Source organism: Gopherus flavomarginatus, chromosome 5, assembly GCF_025201925.1.
Source record: "Gopherus flavomarginatus isolate rGopFla2 chromosome 5, rGopFla2.mat.asm, whole genome shotgun sequence".
Classification (NCBI taxonomy): domain Eukaryota; kingdom Metazoa; phylum Chordata; order Testudines; family Testudinidae; genus Gopherus; species Gopherus flavomarginatus.
In genome coordinates this window covers 21271799-21295643 of record NC_066621.1, presented here as the reverse complement: position 1 = coordinate 21295643, position 23845 = coordinate 21271799, and the positions used below count along the sequence as shown (strand labels likewise).

The following is a 23845-nucleotide window of genomic DNA, read 5'->3' as shown; positions in this document are numbered from 1 at the left end:
TATAGTTATTTTAGTAAGACAAGCTTACATTCTTCAGCGAATTAATCTAAACTTCCCATGAACACTGGGGAAAAAATAGTTCTCAGCCTGTGATCCTGTTAGACATTATGGGAGGACCGGCAAGCACTCAGTTTGTTTTCCCATAGACAGCTCGTTGCTAGCACAGTAATCTGTTCATTTCTCAAATGTTCTTCCCATTCCTCAGGCCAGTATTTTAGAATAAAATGTGACACTCTCTGCAAGGTTCCCAGACATTCTTGTTATCTGTCTAAAATGTGGTTCTTTCTAGGGACAAGATCAAGCATGCCAGAACACCCCCATCCCTCCACCCCCCATTTAAACAGAGCACTGAGTAGCTGCATACTAACACCTCGCCTGGGGGGACTTGGTCAAGCGAGCCAGTGTGCATCTATGGTTAGGACAGTGATGTAAGAAGCAGGAAAACATAGGTCCAATTCTTGGTGTTGTGAGTTTTTGTGCCTCTCTCTCTTCCTTTACGTGTCTTGTCCATTAAGACTGAAAGCTATTGGGAGCTAGGGGCGGCTCCAGGCCCCAGCATGCCAAGCACTAGCTTGGGGCGGCATGCCGCGGGGGGCGCTCTGCTGGTCACTGGGAGGGTGGCAGGCAGGGTGCCTTCGGTGGCATGCCTGCGAAGGGTCCGCTGGTCCCGTGGCTTTGGTGGACCTCCCGCAGGCGTGCCTGCGGAAGGTCCACTGGTCCTGCAGCTCCACCGTGCTTGGGGCGGCAAAATGTCTAGAGCCGCCCCTGTTGAGAGCAGAGACTGTCTCATGCTAATACTGTGATAGGAGCCAGGAGCCCAAATTTCAAGGGAATTTAGGGATTCAACCTCATTAGGACCTTTTGAAAACTCCAGCATACATATTTGTATAGAGCCAGATGCAGTGGAAGCCAGATCTCAGCTGGGACCCATATATTCTACTGTAATACAAATTAATAATAATATCTTTGCAGTATCCCCGTGCAGTGAAGTAACATTATTTCTCCTTGGGGTTCTTTCTAACAGGCAACTCAGCATTTGTACTAAGATACTATGGTGCACGATGACAATACAATGCAGCCCCTTAGTTGAAATTTTCAAAGATGCAGTTGCCTCGTTCCTTAGATTTACATTATTATAACCCTTTGGAGGGAATCAGCAAAATGTCCAGATCATACAATATATCCTTCTTATGCATAGTCTGAATATTTAATTAATATAAGTCACTTCCATCATTTTCAGGAGTATGCAGCTGACCACTGCAGGAAAGTTTCTGACAGGAGAGAATCCTATTTTTAGTGGGTTGAGATTTTTGTCTTTTACCATTCAAATGCATAGAAAATGACAAGTCTGTTCAAAATTTATTTGCTTTAATTTGTTTTCCACACAGAACCAATGCCAAAATAAATCCTCAATAATATACATATTTTTTTCTTAATTGGTGCTGATATTTACAAAATTTATGATACTATGAAGAATAAATTATGTACATCCATGATCAACCAGACAGCAAATGTTCATTCAGAATATGTATTTACACAGATATGTATATCTATATACAAACGTCCCACCTTATTGACTTCGGATCTCTCAGCTAACAGTGTCCATTCAACGCTGAGAATGCCGGCCAGTCGTCAATAAGAATGATAATATCTATACACACTGTGCAATTTAGATACAGCTGGTGTCTAAAATGTTGTCTAGCAAACACATGGTTAAATGAGTTGGAATTCCCATGAGCCCTCCTTCCACAGTTTATAGGCCTCTCTCCATTATTGGTCCCATTTCTCCAGTAACCATGGAGATGAAAGGTTCAGTTCCAGCATCATTATTACATCTTTCTTGGATTTCCTCTTCATTTTGATTCTCTCAAATTAGGCAACACACGCTTATTTGAGCCAATATCTATCTTTTTTTTTAGCTTCTAGCAATGATTAGTAATATGACACTGTAAGACATTTGCAAAGTCTCAGGCAATGGGAAAGCAAGTGCAAACTACTAATTGCAGTTCTTACATTTGGTTAAAAAATAAAGCCATACAAATCTTGAAATTATATACAGTTCCCATATATATTTATACATACACACAGACCCTGGAATGAAACCATTGTCACATTGCAACATTTAACATCCTGTAGAAGCCAAAACATGCCCAGGAAGAGAAACATGAACTAAGGAATTTATCTGTTGCCACCTTCACGTGAGCTCTGGGCCAGATGCTCAACTGATGTAAATTGGTGCAGCTCCAATGGCACCAATTTGCACCAGCTCAGGTTCTGGCCCAAAGTCCTATGATGTGATCCTGCCAAGATCTAAGCACCTGCAGCTTCCCCTTTCTAGCAATAGGAATTGAGGGTGTCCAGCAAGCATCATTCAGGGCTGAATGCCAAGATCATGACTGCAGCTGGAAGATTTTAGAAATGGTCTGATGCAGAGAGAGCTGGCAGGCAGTTATATTGGTAGAATGTGGCCATTGTGCTGAACTTCACAAAGGACCCTGAGCAGGGTGGGGGGAGCAGCATTTCAGTTTAAGACCAAAAGGAGTGTAAGGTTTGCTCCCAAGGATTGGTATAAAAAAGAATTGAGAGATAGGTGTTCCCATTAGGGGATTGTCAACTGTCTGGGGCAGGAACTGTCTCTGTGGTATTTGCTTAGACAGTGCCTTGTGGAATGGGGCCCTGATCCCTGCTTGGTGTCCCTAGACACTACCACAGTAGAAATTAATAGCAGCAACAATAACCACTTGCAAAAGGGAGAAGAGGAGCTCTGACAACAGGAAGAGCTCTTGGCTCTGGGGAAAGAGATTAGCATGCACAAGGTGTGTGAGAAAGGAGCCGTCTCTCACTCATGCAGTGCCTTAAGATCCATGGTGAGTACTAGGCTAAACTTATGAATCTGTGCCAGCCACTCTTCTTTGCTCCCTGGTCTCTTTCCCCACTGGCAGCATGGCCAATTGGTCCTCTACTGAGCACATACATGACCACACCCCCTTGAGGGGATGGAGGACAAGGGGAGGTAATTCTGCTCTGAGCAGCATTAGGAACTGGAGTGATGGTCAGTGGGAAATTCACAGGATCCCGAGGAGAATGCACTCCATAGGTTACTGCTCCCCAGCTCCAAATATGTGGCGCCCATGCTGTAGTCCACATTCTTAGGTACATGTATCCGCCCCTGAGTTCCACTCCATCTCTCCTTGATGTGAGGGGTCGGGAGAAGGAAGCATGGGGTCCTTCTTTATGGGGCTGTGGGGCCTATAAGACATTCAAACCTTACGGGGTTAAAATTCACAATTGTAGGAAATGCCCTGAATCTGATAAATCCTGTAACCCACAGTAATATCTACCTATGGATACTTTTCCCTAACAGCTATAATAATTTGATGCAACTGTTGCATTTTGCATCACAAACAAATCCCTTAGATCATTGCTTTGGCTTTACCTGCATAGTAACGTAGATTCTAGTGATGGACCCAAGCCATGGACTGGTGATCTCACAAAGTTTCAGGAGTATTGGGGGATATGTTCCCTTCACTAGAGAGAGAAGGAATAGCTGTAAAGCTGGACTCCAAATTCCTCATTAGTCAAGAGGGAAAGGTGTTTGATTCAACCCATTTCAAATTCAGATCTGGATCTGTTTCTCAGCTTGGGCCCACTTCTAACTATATTGCGAACTCCAGAAACTCTAGGAGATTTTGGCAGTAATTTCAGTGACTGACCTAGGAACCACCTGGTCACAAAGCAAGACCCTTCCGGAAATACTTCCTCCTCTGTCTTCTTCTCTCCTTCTGTGTGTTTATGCACAAATATGCTCATATTTATACACCCACGTGCTACAGTCTCATAACACCATTCTTAGGATCTCTTTCTCGATATAGCATAGTGTTTGAGTAGGCCTTGGAAAAGGACATAAAACTAGCTGCAGAGATAAGTACTTCTGATGAGGCCTGCACCCACAGTACTATCTACATAGATGTTTTTTCCTATCAGCTACGATTTGATGGAAATTCACCAGTTCCTCAGTCTAATGTGATTGCCCTTTGAGCAAATGCTATTTTTTTTAAGGCATTAAAGAGAGAGAGATTTTATGCATTGCCTAGCAATCTGCCCATCAGGGTTAGGTGTTAGAAAGTGACCTGTGTGCTAATCCTAGCTCTGACGCTGCCTCTCTCTGTGGCCTCGGACAAATCAGGAGGGGCCTAAGTGCCACAGTTAGGGGTGCCTGATGTGAGATGCTGTGGGCCTGATTTCCATTTCTTGCGGGTGTCAAAGAGAGTTCTTGATGCTTGGTAGCTCTGAAAATCAGGCCTGAAGTCCCTCAGACTAAAACAGATACCACTTTTGAACATTTCTTCCAGGTCACACAAGTGAGTCAGAAACAACGCTAGGAACAGTATCTAGATCCCTGAGCTCTAGGCTCAAGCCCCACTGAAGTCAATAGGAGTGTAATCTCTTTATTCCAGGGCTACATTTGGCCCCTTCTGTTTGCCATAGCCCCCTGGTCATGAGGACACTGTTTCCAGTGAGCCCACTGCAGACTCTTAAAGCTCGTAAAGTTTGACATCGGGCCTGTTTTCAAATGCTGCACCATTGCCAAGGCAGTCTATCAAAAGCAAATCATTAGCCACATACATTCCTTCCTGCTTTCAGGTGCACTGAGCCAGGTGGTGGTAATTTTCGCCTGGCTCAAGGCAATGGAAGGGATTAAGCCATTGCTCCTGGCTTCAGTGAGCATTATTTTAAAGATCACCAAACTCCTGGGAAACTCAGAATATTTGGGGGAAGGGCATTGATTAGAGCTTGTTAAATGAAGGTTTGGGCAGATCTGTATTTTATCTCAATTGGTTCATCTGTCCAGAGAGAAAGACAGACAATGATAGCCGTGGCTAAGTGTAAGAACAGCACTGTACTCTCTGTTGTGATATTCCTTATGTCCGAAACATTGGGGGCAAATCAACCACTGGACCAGTTCCTGGTGTTCCCTACTCACCTAGGATGATATTTACTCCTGGGCAAAGGATCAGCATGAGACCTCTAACCCACCTAAGCCCTTAAAATAAGGTGGTATACAGGCCTTGTACTGGTCTTCTACATGAGGGGTGAAGATCACCCAGTGTGCCTATAAAAATCATTAAGGACCAAAAGAGCAGTCTGGAAGGAGACAGGGTAGTCTGGTGGCTTGGCCACTTGCTGGTATTCAAGAGATCTGGGTTCACAGAATATTAGGGTTGGAAGGGACCTCAGGAGGTTATCTAGTCCAACCCCCTGTGCAAAGCAGGACCAATCCCCAGCTAAATCCCCAAATGGCCCCCTCAAGGATTGAATTTACAATCCTGGGTTTAGCAGACCAATGCTCAAACCACTGAGCTATCCCTCCCCCCAAGTTCATGCTTTGTCACAGATAGTCTGGGTGAGTCATTTAGGGTAAAATTTTCAAAAGCACTTCAGTGATTCAGGAACCTTTATTCTATTGAAAGCCAATGGGATTGAGGCACTTCTGAAAATGTTACCCAATGTTTTATTGAAAATTAGAGGCTTAGGCACTTTTGTTTTACCCACAGTCTCTCTGTGTATCAGTTCCTCTACCACAGACTTTGGGCAAGTCACTTAGGCTCAGATCTATAAAGGTATTTAGGCTCCTAAAAGGTATGTCTACACTCCACAGCAAACCCAGGTTCTGACACAGGTTTGAGCTCAACCCCCCCTTCCATCTACACGCAAATCAGTCTGACTCAGGTCACCAAGCACTCAGAACCCAGGTCCTAGGACACTACTGGGGGCAGAGCTTGAGTCTTGCTGTGCCTCAGATCCAAGCCCTGTCATTTTGCAGTGTGGATGCAGCACAAGCCCCAGACTTGAGTCACAAAGCCTGTGTAGTGCAGTATAGATGAGTCAGCATGGCTGTGAGACCCAGGTTCAGCAATTAGAAACCCAGACTTACAATGCAGTGGGGACACTGAAGCACGGGCTTGGAAACACCAAGTCCACAAGCCTGTGTCCCATAGACCTGGTTTACACTGGAGCGTAGGCGTACCCAAAGATACAGACGTCAATGGGAGTTCGGTGCCTAGGCACTTTTGAAAATCCCACCAGATGGCAAGATCTCTAGGTGCCTAAATACCTTTAAAATCTGGCCCTTAGTCTCACTCTGCCTTAGTTTCCCATCTGTACAATGGGAATAATACACTGCCCCACCTCACAGGGGTTCTGTAAGGGTAAATACATTAAAGACTATGAGGTGCTCAGATGCTGCAATGTTGGGGACCGACCGATCGATTTAGGCTGGCTGGCCTCACTGGGAATTTGGACTGAGCTGCAAGTGGCACTGGTTTAGGACCATTGCTATAGAATATGATGGAATTATTCTTTTAATAAGGTTTATTGCTTCTGAATTTTATTTTTTATATTACATTATTAGAGGTAAAAATGATTGGGTTTAAATAAACGAGGTAAAAAATGCACTTTCGTTGTTCATTGCTTGCACCAGTGAAGCAAGAGAAATAAGATCCTTCATTTAAAAAAAATTCATCCAATGCATTAGTGCAGCGCGGTGCTGAGTTCCAGGCACTGCCACTGAACGGCACTGGAGCTGAAAGTGCTTTGCACCTTGCAGGAGTCAGACCCTTTTACCCTCACTGGAGAAAGTTCTGTGGTACCAGTCCTATTGGGCTTGAGTCAATCACCTCTCCTTTGCACAGGTGTAAATCACGAGTAACTTCATTTGGACCAGTGGCGTGAAACTGCTGTAAATGAGAGGAGAATCGGGACCACAGCAATGTTTGGAACCATTGCTGAAGACTCGGGTAGTACCTGGATTTTATCAGGGATATTAGAAACAATCCCTTCTCTTATGGCAGCCTATGAAAATGACGATAGGTAGAAATTTATTTGCCTGATCCAAAGTGCAACGGGCGTCTAAGGCCCCGATTCAGCAAACCACTTAGCGTATGCGTAAGTTTAAGCATGTCCTTAAATGCTCCTCTAGCCTGAGGCCTAAACAAGGTAAATAATCGCTGATTTCAGAGTTCTACTGACCAGCTAGCTAGTGGTTGAGATCTGCGCTACAGATCTTGTGGCCAGGTACTCTCTGATGCCACAGCACGTGTACGAAAAGAAGATTGCCTCTGTTGGCTGGTTTATCAAACAATGAGGAAATTCCTTTCTCTCCTGCCGCTGTTCAGATTGTCAGCTACGCTTCTGGACATGTAAACTATGGGAAAACGGGAAGTAAATAAGCACGTGCCTGGGGCAAGGGATAGATCACTCTAACCCACTTGAAACATTTGTGGGAGCAATGGGGGGTTCCCAGCTATTTTGGAATAAAACCGGGATTGTAAAGGGAAAGGGGAAAGCCCTGAGTTCTTCATTCAGGCAGAACTTCCATTGCAATCAATGGAGCGGGGGAGGTTGTGGGCTTGAAGACTGAGTCAATACAGAATAAGTGCTCCAGGATCTGAGGAATCACTGGACCAGTCTTTAGACCCAGCCCTGCCTTCACCCCTGTGCAAAGCCAGTGCACCACATTTGTCCTGTGGCTCTGAATTGTTGAGCAGTCCTTTTGCAGACTCTCTGCACAGAGGAGAATTTCCCACGCTCTGGGGAAAGTCCCATTGATTTCAAGGGAAGCTCTGTTCTGGGTGGGGATTACAAGGTGTGGCCCAAAGCGAAGGAGTTCTGCTTTAGGGCGAGAGGATCACATGCCCTCTGTGAGCGAAAGGCTGCAGCACAGTTACGGCCCAGGTGCATTTTCAAAAGGTATGCTAGAAGGTGGAGCTTGAGAATAATGGGAAACTCTTGCCCCACTGACTGAAAGCAAGGGGCCATCTGGGAAGCAGGCCGGCTCCCACCGTCACTGACACCCGTGTAATCTCATTGACTTCACTGTGTGCCAGCGAGGGCAGAGCTTGGGCCATTCTGCCCAAGGAGCTGCAGGCTGTTGGTATATTGTTTAGGAGCAGAGGTCAACCGCAGGGCAATAGTTTTCCACTACAAACCTGAACTCCTATATCCCGTATTACAACTAGTCATACCCAAGCCAGCTCCTCCGCTGGTGTTGCTCAGTACTGTAGCTCTATTGAAGCCAGTTTATACCAGTGGAGAATCTGGCCCATAAATTGCCTTGTGCCAGTGTTATATTGCATAAGCTCATAGAACATTTGAATGTATATCACATATATATTACATACATCAAGCCCAATCCTCCGCTGGTGTCAATTGCTGTGGGTCTGATAAAGCTAATTCACAGCAGCTGAGGATCTGTCCCTGTCTTTCTATATACAACACGATAATATATAATGAAGCTGATGGTTGCAGAACAATAGAGTCAGGAGTTCTTTAACATACAATGCCACCTGTCCTTTGTACCATCTCTGGTCAGCCAAGGAATTCTGCTTGTGACACCAAGATTAATTACTAGTTCCTCCCCCCTGATGAGCACAGGTGCTTAACTTTCAGCTCACCTTCCTTCACTTGTACAATTCTTTGCTCCGTTTCAGTGACTACCAGGAAGCACCCAGAGAGCTTTGCCTTGCTTCTCAAATGTTGTCAGCCCATGCCTTGCCCTAATCCAGCCTTGGTTTTCTTTTTACTTCCATGAATTTCCTTCAAGTCATCGGAGAATCTATAAACACTATAAACATGAATACTGTATAGTCTACTAAGGAAAAATATATTTGTATGTGTATTCAATATTAAGAGTCATGCAACAAATATCCATGCAGCAGTACTGTATTACTGATTAAATTTCACTGCGGTATAAATATATTATAGGCCACAGCATAGTTTGCTCCAGTATTCTAAAAAAAGATGCTTTTTCAACTCATTTTGAATGTGTCAGTGGATGTGTCTTTGGTGACCCTGGAGATAGTGAAGATGGAAGTGTCATCTAAAAAAACCCACCAAATAAAAAGCAGGCTCTTCATTTGTTTATGTCCTTTCCTATTGCCGGCATCAAAAATTTAAGACTTAATAAATAGTGTTCTGTCATGCTAATTCTCTCTCCCCTAGGTCTCACACTGACATACTGCAGTGGATGAATCCATTGCAGCATGCAGCATTTTCAGTTATGAAACACAAGCCTGCATGATGTATTCTTGGTTGGCATTTCCAAGGCAGAAATCTGAGCCTTAAAGTAATTTGGATGCCTGGATGTATGTTCCTTTAATTAAACTATGCATGACCTTTTCATTATGAATGCATACGCCTGGAAGCTAGATGTGTGCTATTTCCTTGGGATATATTTTTGTATGTGTCGAGTGCAGTGAAACACTTTTTCTGCTTGACATTTGTGGGTACTGTTGTTTACATGAGGTTTCTCAAATGACTTTTTTGTTCAATATCCCTGGAATTGCAAGTGATATAATTTTGTTTTGAATGCCTACATGCTCCATGTCTTTGGAAACCCATAAACCTGTGATGAAAAAACAATTTTTGCATGAAAGCTTATTCGGTGTCTAAATAAGAAGTTTAGAAAGTCACTTACACAACTATTGCTTCCCATGCAGAACCAAATGCACACTGTAGAACATACTGTTTTAACTACAATGCAGGGTATTATGCAATATCTGCAATTGTTCCACTTCAGCTTTAAATATGTTAACAAGTTTTCAGGACTACACATCAGTTAGCATTTTGGTGATATTAACGTAATTTGTGTTAGCCAGGGTGCAATTGGCTGTCTTCAAGTTCTCCTCTCTAAAGTCCTCATTACTATTATTTATACCTTCCTGTATCTCCATATAATCAGACTTACTAATAGTGGAGGCACTTCTGCTTTTCTTTAGGTCAGGGGAAGAAGGGATCTTTGGGCAGCTGGTCACTTGCAAATATTGGGCTTGCTCTTCTCCTTCCGTCTCGCGGTGATAGAAGTAGTTGAAGTTGGACACTATGACTGGCACTGGTAAGGCAATCGTTAATACACCTGCGATGGCGCATAAGGAGCCCACTATTTTCCCACCGATGGTTGTGGGGACCATGTCTCCATAGCCAACTGTGGTCATAGAAACCACGGCCCACCAGAACGCATCTGGGATGCTGGGAAACTGAGATTCGCTCTCATCAGCCTCTGCGAAGTAGACGGCGCTGGAGAAGAGGATGACGCCAATGAAGAGGAAAAATATCAAGAGGCCTAGTTCCCTCATGCTGGCCTTGAGTGTCTGCCCCAGGATCTGCAGCCCTTTGGAGTGCCTGGACAGTTTGAAGATCCTAAAAACCCTCACCAAGCGGATGACTCGAAGGATGGCCAGAGACATGGCCTGTTGGCCTTGCTGGCCATCCTCTGGTTTCTCAGCCAGTTCAGTCCCTAGAGTGATGAAGTATGGGATGATAGCTACAATGTCAATAATGTTCATGATGTTGGTAAAAAACCCAGCCTTGCTGGGGCAGGCGAAAAACCTTACCAAGAACTCGAAGGAGAACCAAATGATGCAAAGTGTCTCTACTATAAAGAAAGGGTCTGTGAAAGAGGTTGACTGCTGATTGCTCATGGTCCTGTTATGGTTGGAGTCATGGCTCATCCCACCGCCATGCAGGTCTTCGTTCTCATCCCGAAAAACGGGCAGCGTTTCCAGGCAAAAGCTCACAATTGAGATTAGAATCACCATGACAGAGACAATAGCTATAATCCTGGCAGGCCCTGAGCTTTCTGGATACTCAAAGAGCAGCCACACTTGTCTCTGAAACTCGTTCTCCGGTAAAGGTCTTTCTTCTTCCTTTATGTATCCTTCATCCTCTCGGAACATCTCCATGGCTTCTTCCCCGAGTTCATAAAACCTGATCTCCTCCGAGAAGATGTCTAAGGGCACATTGACAGGCCTCCTTAACCTGCCACCCGATTGGTAGTAGTACAAAATAGCATCGAAGCTGGGTCTGTTTCGGTCAAAGAAATATTCATTCCGGAGAGGATCAAAATATCTCATTCTCTTTTTAGGGTCCCCTAGCAAGGTCTCTGGAAACTGAGCTAGAGTCTTGAGTTGTGTTTCAAACCGCAGCCCCGAGATGTTAATGACCACCCTCTCACAGCATTCATGATCAGTTTCAGGGTTATAGGTGTCCTGAGGATGACCTGCTAAAGCTGCAGCTTCATCTGTGGGGTCTCCAGTAGCAACTGTCATATTTAGGTTTAAAAGCAATCCTTAATCTAAACTCTTCTGGCTGCCCAGTGCTGGGATCAGGTTCAGGGGAAGGCTACTTTCCTGGGAAAGGACAAGTTCGTAGGTTTGGAAGTGGCTCATGAAAATGCAGAGGGATGATCAGGGGGGAGTGAGGGGTAATATTTTAGCCTGCTGAGAAAGAGAGAGACGAAATAAAGTTGTGTGTATTAGGAACCTGCACCTGGCAGAATATATAGCATATTCCTCAGCTGATTTTAATTTGTCTTCTTGGTGCAGAGTTTGAAAACTCCAGTCCCAATATCTGGTGCTGATGAAAAAGCACTTGAGGAAACCTTTCTAATGAAAACGAGGGAAACATTTGCATTGGCAAAACCAAACTTTTTTTAAAAAATACAAGAAAAAACCACTGAATTATTTCTATTCAAGGGACTAAACTCTGGATGCCAGTGAAAATGAATATGATATCAATAGATTCTGCTCATGCACTTAAAGGTTAGAAATGAACCATGCAATAGCAGGCAATTCAGTGTTAACCTAAAGGAGCCCATTAATGTCTCCAACTTAAAGTTAAACACATTCACAGTTCTTTTGCACTGGAAATAAAATTGCAAGCCAACATGCTTCCTTATGATAATTTTTTTCTCTCTCTTTAGGCTTTACAGCCAAATGGTTTGGTTTATTTTTTTGCAGCTAGTTAATTTGCAAACACCTGTGCTAGCTGACAGTTTGACTACTGCATTTCCCATCCTTGAGATTTTTTTCTGTGGCTCCTCAACCCTCCTTTGCAAATGACCACTGCATACAGAAAACAAATCGCATTACCTGGAGAAGCAAATCTCAGTGTCTCTTAGTGACACAGATTAATTGACTCTGGGGAAATCCTAGAGAGAAATACAGGCTTCCAAGATCCCCATAAGTTCCTCTCTTCAAAGTTCAAAATAATGGTGAGTCATCATAGGACGGGCAGGGGGAGGGTTAGCTCTCCAGATTCTGCAGGTTAGATCTAGTAATGGGGTGGGATTGGACAGGCAAAGGAGGAAAAGCTTCTTGATGGCCGTTGCAGCTCTTTACTTCAGGGCAGATGAGTGTCTGTCTGAAGCTTTCTCTATGATGGTGGAAAGATGCTAAGCTCAGCAAAAAACCTGATGTCCCCAGTGTCCTCAGGAGGTGTGGCGTTGCCTAGAAAAAACAGCAGTACGGTAAAAAGCTGGTAGGTGCTTTAAAGAGGCATCTGCAAAAGACCCAGTTCCTAGAGATAGCCCTCTTCCTCCTGCATGCTATTTTATAATTCCTCACTGCCCCATACTGCAACAAGGGAGAGGGGCAGAGAGCCCCAGTGGCCACCCAAAAAAACAGAGCTGCATCTCTGTCTGTCGCACGTGGGACAGCCCCTAGCACAGGGCGAAAACCACCCTGCACGTGGGAATTGGCGCTGGGGGTCGTAGCTGCAGCACTGCGCAATGTGATCTTGATCTTCTTTCTCTTCACCAAGGCAAACAGCAGACCATGCCCCCTGCCATGCTCAGCTCCTGTGCCACTGCGCCAGGTTCGCAGTCATGCCGCACATCCGAGTTGCCTTGGGATGAAGCCTGCTACTTGACTCCCATGCACTAGCGGTTTTGCAGAGGCTTTCGTTGACAGCTGGGTGGGATGCTCAGCGTCGGCTCTTGAGCCTGGTTCTCCAAACAACCCACAAAAAGCCCCAGGTGAGCTCAACTTTTGTGGCCAGAAATTTTCCCTGAGACTTTCGCGCCCGAGTCCCCAGCACAACATGGTGTCATCAGCTTCCCTGCATTTAACTTGGTCGAAACCAGACAATCTCAGGCAGCTGGAACATTTCTTTGGAGGATGGCATTTCTTAGTGCAGAGAAGTCCAGCCAACCATTTTTCCTCCTAAAGAGAGAATCTCTAGCATCCTTTCTTCAGCTGCAGACAGCAGCCTGGCTTGCCTACTCTGAGCCAGGATTACAGAACTAGGTAGGGGGGGTCAAGTGGAATAGGACCCTTAGCTCTCATTCTCCTAGGCAGAGATTTCTGCCTCTCCTTGGGCAATTATGCCTCTGGCGCTGCCTCTTCATTGTCACCCTTGGAGGCTTTGCTCCAGATCCCCCTTTTGTTTGAAATCTCCCAGTTTCCTTTGAAATCTCCTCACCCTTCTCCTTGTGCACTAGAGGAAATAGTACAACCCTGACAAGGCTTGCAGCACTCAACTGCTTCACTTAACCCTTTTTTAACAGGCCCAAATTAGGGAAGGTTAAAATTGAACCCAATTTTTTTTTCTTCCTCTCCTCACATTCCTTCCTGCAATGATTCTGTGGGATAAACTGACCCTCTCAGACTCACAAGAATCTCTTTTTTTTAAAAGCCATGAGCGGCATATTTAGTGCTGCAAAACCGACAAGTATCTTATTGGACCCAATTTCCTCTGCAAGACAAAACAAACCAACTGTGATTTTTTTTTACAGTTATTTTTCCTCTGGCCATTCAAACAAACAAAAAAAACCCCCGACAACCAAGGTTCATTTAGCAGCAGAAATATTGTTTTAGCGCATTGATTTTTATTTCACTGTCTTTCTGTATCAAAACAACCACGGCTGGTGCTTATTAGATGTTGTTATGGTGTCATCTGATCTTAGCATTTTTCAAATCACACCTCCCTCCCCTTTTCTCTATACTGTTTTATGGTTTCATGCATTCCCGGATCATCTAAGGTTAGATGGAAGCGGGAGAGAAGAGCCCCATCCTTTGGCCTATTTCATGCTCATTGAGGTTTTTAGGGGTGAGTTGACGCTCTCTCTTTTTGCAAAAAGCACCAGTGTTAGTTGCATGCACAGATCTCATTCAAAATCAAGCCCACTGCAGGGAAGCGAGCCGTTCCACACATTTCAGAGTGCTTAGCGTGATTTCGGAGGACAGAGGGAAGACCACATGCATTGAGGAAAAGGTTGTGTTTGCTTAACCATTTTCACTCAAAATATAAAGCATCTGTTCTCACAGTGTGTGGTAAACCTCTGGTTAACGGTGCGGGTGGGAGGGTGGAAGGCAACGACTTACAATTGGTTCTGCAGTCAGGCATGCAGTGCATACCTAAGGAGCTGCCTGCACTAGGGTACCACTCCTTACCTGGGAATAGTAGAGGCTAACTTAGAGGGGACACTGCTGGAGGGGTGGGGAGCAGGAAATAGATGGCAAAAACTGCACTACTGCTTTTGACAATGAACCATTTAAAACAGAAAGGCTTCAAAATTAATATTCATATGATTAACATGAGGTTTTTTTTTCTCCTTCCAAAGCAGAGACCTATTTTTCAGCCACTGGGAAATAATAAAATCCTTTGCTTTATGAAGGTACTGAAACCTGTAACTCAGATCCTTGGCCATATTCTGCATAACAGTCTGCATCTGCCCTGTTAAGATTTGAAGGGTGAAGAATAACCAGCTACCCCTAACTTCAGGAAGGGAAATGTATATGGGTGATCAAAATCGGGAGGTAATATAGGGCCAACTTCTGCCATCCTTCATTGTGACTGGCATTGGGGTGAAGGGCAGTGTTATCCAATGGTTAGGACACTGTTCTAGGAGATCTGAGTCCTAGTCCCAGCTCTGGGAGCAATTTGCTGTGAACAGGGTTGATGAGAGTAGGGAAACTACCTTCACTGCATGGAACTAAGAAAAGCCACATGAAAGATAAGGGACAAGGCTTTATTTTAAGGGATGTTTTAGGGAAACACCACTTCCCTTAGTAGATCCTGTTGTTTTTCTCTCAGCTGTACGTTTCTGCTGCCCTCAAGTATGCCAAGCAATGATTATAAGCTTCAATGTAATGTTTGAAATGGTACTAACGATCAATGTAAATACATGACAATACATCGTCAAAGAAGGGACAGGTGATCACCCAAAGTGATAAATCAATGAAATAAAGGACAGTGCCTTAAAATAAGGGATGGGTCGTCCCCCTGCATGAGAGTGGGGGGAAGTGGGGACAATCATACTGGGGACCCAAGCTCAGAGGGGCCCCTCAGAATGTCTATGTAAATAAAGGGAAATGGGAAGGGGTAGGGTCCCACAAATATGATGTACCAGGGACCCAAATGTCTCTCAATGCCCTGGCTGTGCTGCCTTAGAAAAATTGCTTCACACCTGTCTAGTCTATTTAGACTGTAAGGTCTGGGGGGAGGAACTAGCCCTTCCTGTGCATTGGTGAATTACCACTATGGAACCCTGAACTTGGGACCTCTCCTGTAGGCTACTAATAGAACTACCAATCGTTCTATCATAGCACCTAGGAGCCCTCTTCCTTGACCTAGACCCCACTGTGCTAGGTGCTGTACAAACACAGACTAAACAGACGGTCCCTGCTGCAAGGAGCTCACAATCTACGCAGAAGACAAAAGCCAACATGTGAATACAACAGGCAGAAGAGAAGTGCAAGGAAATAAGGCCACAGCGCTGGTCAGCTGGCCTAACCGCTGTTGAGTTTTGTGTAGGCATCACAGCAAAGAATAGTTTTAAGGAGGGCAATGAAGTGGTTTTGCGAATGTTTGCGGGACGGGCCACCCAAGAGTGAGAGGCAGCAGAGGAGAAAATGGGAGGGTGCTTGTTTGAAAATTGAACAAGTGGACAGTGGAAGCTGATATCATCGGCTGATCAGAGCTGGGAGATGACATTAGGGTAGTGAATGGGAGATGGCAGGTTGGGTGGGGATAGGCCTTGAAGGGTCTTGAAAATGAAGACAAGCAGGTGATGTGCTGCGATGTGAGATCCTTGCACTGAATAACACCTCAGTGCTGAGGAAGGCAGTAAGGCTCATCCTGGTGCAGAACGCCATTCGTCACAAGCGATAGGATCAAATTTGGAGCCATGTCAAGGCTCCAGGATAAATGTGCCACCTGTCAGGAGCGAGGGCACCCAAATCGGTCTTGAAGAAAATAAACATCAGAGAACCGCAAAAAAGGAAAGGCGTCCCCAGTGAACCTTGAACGTCACTGAGGAGAGTATAATATTATATATTATTAAAGCATGACAGGCTAATAAGCACATTAAGCACTGTCAACCCCTTTTCCCCTCCAACACGCTGCAGCATGAGGGAAATGGAGAAAATGGTCTCAAGAATCCCAAATGCAATTATTGTCCCAGCAAGGAGGAGGGCTGACCAATGACAAAATATTTGTAAAGCGTCTTATATGTGAAGAGTGCTATACAACAGTGCTATCCGGGCAAGGTTGTTATCCAGTGCAAGAGGTTGGTTGGAGTGGTGGACTTCAACGGGCTTTGACTCAGGCCCTAAGTGTGAGTTGAGGAGAGGCATTGGCCCAAGGGAGGTTAGACGCTTGGCAGGCTTCCCTGCAAAGGGGAAATAAATCAGAAGCTCGTATGTGAGCCCTTACATTCAACAGCACCCGATAAAAAGTGCCAGGGCCTGAGTGGACAATGGGCATGTTCGGTGAGACATGGGCTTAAATGAAATCCATGTCACACCAAGGTGGCTATATAATCTGCCATCTCCCTAGACCACCCTCCTACTCTGAAGCAAGAGAAACATGGCGACTGTGCATCTGCCTCTCTCATTCACCCAGGATGGGGGTTCACCTGAACTTGCCGTTATGTACAGCACCCTGCACCTGCACTCAGGAGGACCAAACCCTGTATATGCTAACTATTGTTATTTATATTTCATCCATGCAATCTATTTTAATAGCTGCAGATGAGTAACGGGTATCTAAAGAGAAAGAAACAATAGAAAACAGTTTAATTGGCATTCCTATACAGCTTGCTATTGCTACATTTTTCTCTACAAACCTAGCATCTCTTTCTGTTAGTGAGGTATGCACCAGAGCCACAGGTAGGCTTGTAGAAATCTCTTTTTGCTGTTTTGCCCACAGCCGTGCTACCTTAGGGGGTGAATTTTTGTCAGGTTTTACAAGCTAGGAGGGGTCAGGTTTTGTCAAATTATGGATGGGAGAACTCCACAGAAACCCTAGGCCACTGCCAGAATAGTATCATGTTTCAATGGATGGCACCAAGCCAATGACTCAGCAGGGGGCGCTGAATGTGCCATTTTTTCAGATGGGATTTAGAAGAGAGCGTCTGACCATTTCTGGTCATTTGAGAGCCCATAGCAATTTTAAAAGCAGAAATGTATTTCACTGCTAAACTGAACCCCAGCCAAATTCCACTTATTTAAAATGGTTTGTGAGCTCTGGTACCATCCAGGAGGAGTGTGGTGAAAGAGGTTCTTGATTTCATCAGAGCCACTTTGTCCTTTTGCTGAAGATGTGTCAGCAACATTGGAGATGGGCAAGCTGTGGTCCAAAAATTATGTGTGGCTGATTCTTATGGAAAAGGTAGAATTGAGGCCAGTTTTGGAAAAGGAAAATGGAGCAGGATTTGTAACTATTACTCAGCTCCATTTCTAAGGTTTTGCAAAACCACGCTCCTTTTTGGATGATCTCTGTATAAAGGGCCAGAACCTCAGCTAGCGCAAATGGATGCAGATTGAAGTGAATGAGGCTATGCTGATTTACACCAGTCGAGGATCTGGCAGCAAATATTTTTCTGAACCATCACAGCTCTTCACAGTCGCAGAATTAGCTACCCTTTTCTGTTTTGCAAGGTATTTACGTCCCAGGTGCACTAAGGATTCATATGTCCCTTCATGCTTCAACCACCATTCCAGGGGACATGCATCCATGCTGATGGCGAGTTCTGCTCAATAACAATCTAAAGCAGTGTGGACCAATACGTTCATTTTCATTATGTGAGTCAGATGCCACCAGCAGAAGGCTGATTTTCTTTTTTGATGGTTTGTGTTCTGTAGTTTCCGCATCGGAGTGTTGCTCTTTTAAGACTTCTGCAAGCATGCTCCACACCTCATCCTTCTCAGATTTTGGAAGGCACTTCAGATTCTTAAACCTTGGTTCGAGTGTTGTAGCTATCTTTAGAAATCTCACATTGGTACCTTCTCTGCGTTTTTGTCAAATCTGCAGTGAAAGGGTTCTTAAAATGAACATGTGCTGAGCCATCATCAGAAACTGCTATAACATGAAATATATGGCAGAATGCAGGTAAAACAAAGCAGGACACATACAGTTCTCCCCCAAGGAGTTCAGTCACAAATTTAATTAACACATTATTTTTAACGAGTATCATCAGCATGGAAGCCTGTCCTCTGGAATGGTGGCCAAAGCATGAATGGGCATACGAATTGTCAGGGTTCCTTCCCCACTCTGAACTCTGGGGTACAGATATGGGGACCCACATGAAAGAGCCCCTGAGCTTATTTTTACCAGCTTAGGTTAAAACTTTCCCAAGACACAAGTTCCACTTTGTTCTTGAACAGTATGTTGCCACCACCAAGTGATTTAGACAAAGAATCAGAGAAAGGACCACTTGAAGTCCTATTCCCCCCCAAATATTCCCCCAATCCCTGCACCCACTTTCCTGGGGAAGGCTTGAGAATAATATCCTCACCAAATGGTACAAAGTGAGCACAGATCAAATCCCCTGGGTCTTTAGGACACTGAAAAACAATCAGGTTCTTAAAAGAAGTTTATTTTAAAAAAAAAAGATAAAAGAATCACCTCTGTAAAATCAGGATGGAAGATAACTTTACAGGGTAACAAAAAGATTCCAAACACAGAGGATTTCCCCTCTAGGCAAAATTTTAAAGTTACAAAAACAGGGATAAACCTTCCTCTTAGCACAGGGAAAATTCACAAGCTAAAACAAAAGATAATCTAACACGTTTCTTTGCTATTACAGTGGAACCTCGCTATAATGCACCCCGCGATAACGCAAATTTGGTTATAACACAGGACGAGTCTGGCCCCGGAGGCTGTGGCAGGAGCGGGGCGAGTCCAGTGGGCTTAGGGTGTTTGGGATCCATGCCCCGGCGGCTGGAGCAGGAGTGACTTTCCCTGCAGCCCCAGCACGCCCCCGGGGTGGTCATCTTTGTCTCCGCAGGGCTGGCTCCAGCCCGCAGCCCGCGTCCTTCCCTCCCCACTGACCGATGACTTTGTTTGTAGGGGCCGGCCGCGCTGAGGAGGGGAGTGCCCTGCTAGGAGCAGGCTGTGTGCTCTGCCTGCCCCAGCCGGTGCCAGGTCTGCAGCAAGCCTGGCAGCCCACGTCCTTCCCTCCCTGCTGACTGCTGAACTTCAATTAACCTGCAGGTGGGAGCAGCATGGAGCCCTCCCAGCAGACGGCGCAGTGGGAGGGACCGAGTGGCGAACATCCCGGCTGAAGGAAGCCCTGACCGCCCCTCTTCTCTCTCCCCCCCGCCAGCCAGTGTGTGCACTTTGATGCCTAGGGCATGTCTGCAGTGAGGGAGTCCCGCTAGCCAGAGTGCAGCCGCCGCCCGCCCAGAGGCTCGCCAGCATGGCCGGGGGAGGCAGCCGTGAGCCACCAAGTAAGTGGCACCAAAAGTTTGTGTCCTGGTTTTCTGGGTTTTTTTGCTTCGCTGCTCCGGCTGCCCTGTATTTTTTTTTTCTCACCATCCTGCTCCTCCTGCCTTGGACTAAACTTCTTTAATGGCTGTAAGTTGAAACTGGAAGCTGAACACAAGCACAGTGGAACCCTGCTATAACGCGACCCTGCATTTACCGCGATCAAATTTTTTGGACCCCAATAATCGCATTATAGCGAGGTTCCACTGTACTTACTGTTTCTGCAATACACTAGATGCTCAATCCAGATATGGCTGAGGGGGATGTATTTACCCTGCCCTGGTTCCTTTGCTGACTCCTGAGATAACAAAACAAAGACACAAACAAGAACCTTCCCCCACAGATTTGAAAGTATCTTCTCCCCTTATTGGTCCTTTTGGTCAGGTGCCAACCAGGTTATCTGAGCTTCTTAACTCTTTACAGGTAAAAGAGGAATTAACCCTTTACAGGGTAAAGAGGGATTTTAAGATGCCCTTAGCTGTATGTTTATAACATGAATGTTTAGCATATCTGGCACATAAATACCTTGCAATGTCGGCTACAAGAGTGCCATGCAAATGCCTGTTCTCACTTTCAAGTGACACTGTAAACAAGAAGCAGACAACAGTATCTCCTGTAAATGTAAACAAACTTGTTTGTCTGAGCAATTGGCTGAACAAGAAGTAGGACTGAGTGGACTTTTAGGCTCTAAAGTTTTACATTGTTTTGTTTTTGAGTGCAGTTATGTAACCAAAAAAATGACATTTGTAAGTTATACTTTAACAACAAAGAGATTGCATGACAGAACTTGTATGAGGTTGTAGCGAGGGGGCCCCACTCCCCCCTGCTCCTGAGGAGAACAGGTGAGAAAGGGCGCGGCCGTGGGTGAAGCCCCTCCGCCTGTCCCCACCCCCCGGAAGTTAAGGGGCGAGACAGGAAGTCCAAGGCCACTGCCGCCTGTCCCCGCCGCCCAGAAGTCAAGGAGCGGGGCAGGAAGTACAAAAGCCCGGCCCCAGGGCTCAGTTGGAGGGAGGTGGCCAGAGAGAGCAGACGCTAGGGCCTGAGCTCCCGCTGGGCCCAGCCTGCCCCGTGCCCGGAGGGGTACTGGCCTGACCTCCCCTCCCCTGGGGCCAGCACTCAGAGGAGCCGACTGAGCGGTCTGATGCTCGGCCTGTGGAGGAGCTGCCTGGACCTCCCGATGCCCGGTACCCCGAGGAGTGGATCGGACCTCCCGATGCCCGGTACCCTGAGGAGTGGATCGGACCTCCCGACGCCCGGTACCCCGAGGAGTGGATCGGACCTCCCGACGCCCGGTACCCCGAGGAGTGGATCGGACCTCCCGACGCCCGGTACCCCGAGGAGTGGATCGGACCGCCCGGTACCCCGAGGAGTGGATCGGATCTCCCGAACCCCGGTACCCTGAGGAGTGGACTGGAACTCCAGACACCCTGAGGAAGCCATGGTCTGCGATGCCCCGGATGACGCTGGCAGAGGGCAGGTACCCAGCAAGGGGGAAGTTGGAAGCGGCCCGGGGGCAGCCGACCCCAGTCAGGCTGCAGGCTCGCCTGAGCCAACGGCAGTGTGTTTCAGTCAGGATCCCCCACTGACCGTCAGCAGTGTTAACCGCTGCTAGGGCCCCGGGCTGGAACGCAGTGGAGTGGGAGGGCCTGCGTTCCCCCTGTCACCCCTCCAAGGGTGGCAGACTCCCCCTCCCCTGACCTGAGGAGGCCGTCTCAGCTCTCTTGTTGCTCAGCCCCTGCTGAAAGGCCTGAGCATAGACTATGGGCTGCCCCGCCCTGCCTAAGAGCCTGGGCTTTTATTTATATATATATATATAAATGTTTTCTCATGCTCAACCCCGCAGCAAAGGACGGGCCCGAGGCAGAAGGAGTGAGGCGAGCCGGTGTGGCTCCCCCGCCCCCCCACAGGAGGGTCGAGCCCCAGCTCCGCTCGACTACAGAGGTGAATTGAAAAATGCTATTTCTTTTGTTTATCATTTTTACAGTGCAAATATTTGTAATTAAAAATAATATACATTTTGTATTCTGTGTTGTAATTGAAATCAATATATATGGAAATGTAGAGAGACATCCAAAACTATTTAATAAATTTCAACTGGTATTCTGTTGTTTAACAGTGTGATTAAAACTGCGATTAATCATGATTAATTTTTTTAACTGCAATTAATTTTTAAGTTAATTGTGATTAATTGACAGCCCAAATTAAAATATATGGAGCCAGCTCTTTGGACCAGATCAATCCACTTTGGGCTGTGCCTGTGGCACAAAGCAATCTTAAAATTACCTTCCTAGGGCAACTGGGGATTCCCTTGTGATAGGGGAAGTTCTGAGTGCCCATCTCTCCCTATTAAATGAAAAGATTTAAACCAATTATTTAGCAGAGATGCCCTTTAACATTAAGCCATGCGGTTAAGACACGGGGCTTAAACCCAAGAAATGTGGTTTTAATTCCTAGCTCTGCCACAGACTTCTTGTGTGACTTTGGGCAAGTCACTTAAATTAGTATGTTCAAAAGGGGCCTCATGGAGTTAGGTGCCCAGTTCCCATTGAAACTGAATGAGGTTTGGGTGCCCTAGCCCCTTAAGCAGCTATAAAAACTCCCAGGACCCTTATGACTTGATTTTCCCAGAAGGACTGAACACAGATATACCCCCCAGGAAGTTAATGGGGACTGAGGTGTGACCCTGCCACCGTGCGGGTGCTGAGTGTCAGTGCAAAGCAAAGAGCTGAATGGGGAGTGCAAGGGACCCCAGTCCTGCACGAATGGATGCGACTGCACAGCTACCAAAGTACTCCAGCCTCAGCTAGAAATGCGGCCTGAGCAGGGGTGAGGGGCTGACCGCCTTGTTAGTGTCACGAAGGTCTCACTCAAGCCCCTGTCCCCTCAGCTATTCCCATTCCAGGCTCCTTTTTTATCTAGTGTCCTTGCACATCAGGGAATGAGTGCACAAGGGATCTCCTGCCTGAGGGACGAGACTTAGGGATGCACCCTACAAGGTGCTGCGCACTCTGGTCTCGATTAAGCAAAGCACGTCCACCCAGTACTTAACCTCGAGCCTGTGAGCAGCCCCAGGGAAGTCAATGACCATTTTGCAGCTGACTCCCACGGGAGCAGAGTTAGGCTAACACTGAGCACGTGTGAAAATACCACCTGTAGGGACCAATTTCCCAGTGCTCATCGCCCATGTCCGAGGTCAGGCTCACCACCCACCATAAGCCTAATGCGCTGGGTGTTGCTGAAACTGTAGCTGGCTAGTCAGGTGCTTGAAGGGGAACCGAGCTCTTCCTAGTTGAAACAGGACTCGTGGTATCAAAACAGATGAGCTACGTTCACAGATTCTCCATCCCCTCCTCATTCCGGGCTCACATCCCTCCCTGCCCCATGCTTCTTGGAGTATGGTCAGCATCTGGATTAGCCTAGGCCAGGCTAAGCAGCCAGTGCAAAGCCTGACCCACGTTACTGATGCTAAACACCCCCTTGCATGTGGCTAGATCTTTGGGGGGCACATCTCAGGGCTGCAGTAATGTGGGCTGCTCTTTCCCTGGGAATTTGTGGGAGAACTTTTCTGTTTGGGCCCATGCGGAGAATTGTGAGAGACACTGGAGGACTATTAGTGCTTGAGTGATTTATCCTGCAGTTTACCAGACTCACTGAAAGCAGCACCTGGGCTTTAACCCACATCCTTAACTGGGCCAGCTACCCTGGTTTGAAAGTGCCACTAAACTCAGGTCTGAAGGGTTTGAGTGTGGACGGGAGAGTGGGTAGGCACAACACCTGAGTTGAGTTAACTCTGCAGTGAAGACCTGATCCTGTGTTTGCTTAAAGCTTGGAGTTAGGTACCCACATCTCTTTTAAATTCAATGGGAATTGGTGCCTCACTCTCTTTGGTGCCTTTGAAAATCTCAGCCTAAACCTTAGTCACACTCTGAGGGAAACTCCTGGAGGTGCTACAGCTCTTGGCATGCATAGAACATGCCAAGGAAGAGCAAATTGGCCAGCTGGGTTTGCTCCTCAGTTTGGGCCAGTGGGTTTGTGAGCCAGCTGCAGCAGTTTGGGGTACTTGGGCACAAAATATAAAGCACATGACATGGGTGGTGAGTCACCTCGAGAAAAAAAATCAGCTGAGTGTCCACCCTCAAATCAGAGCATTAAATGTGTCAGTGGAAGGAGCTTGTGCCTATAGCTATTTTGAATAATCTCGGTGCTAACGCTTGTGTTTCTGTTTAGAGAAGCAGGATGCCAAACTGCACCCAAATGTTGTCTCTGATGCTCTGTTCTAGCCTCTAAATAATGAGGAAAA

At 46.3% G+C, this 23845-nt stretch overlaps 2 protein-coding genes across 4 annotated transcripts in view; both read right to left on the bottom strand.

Moving 5' to 3' along the window:
• The window catches only part of LOC127052467 (adhesion G protein-coupled receptor E2-like), a 227137-nt gene that overhangs the window by 140791 nt on the left and 62501 nt on the right, over nucleotides 1-23845 (bottom strand). The window contains exon 2 of one of the 3 annotated variants that reach the window (XR_007774754.1): nucleotides 1348-8623. The exons of the other annotated variants lie outside the window; for them this stretch is intronic. The gene's annotated coding sequence lies outside the window, so the exon portion shown is untranslated. Of the gene's footprint in view, nucleotides 1-1347; nucleotides 8624-23845 lie in introns of those variants that run through there. 3 annotated transcript variants of the gene reach the window in all.
• KCNA2 (potassium voltage-gated channel subfamily A member 2) lies at nucleotides 1348-13043 on the bottom strand. The gene is made up of 2 exons (XM_050956265.1): nucleotides 11928-13043; nucleotides 1348-11276 (listed from the first exon to the last, which is right to left on the bottom strand). The coding sequence occupies exon 2, from the start codon at nucleotides 11103-11105 to the stop codon at nucleotides 9606-9608; it is 1500 nt and encodes a 499-aa protein (XP_050812222.1). The 5' UTR covers nucleotides 11106-11276; nucleotides 11928-13043; the 3' UTR covers nucleotides 1348-9605.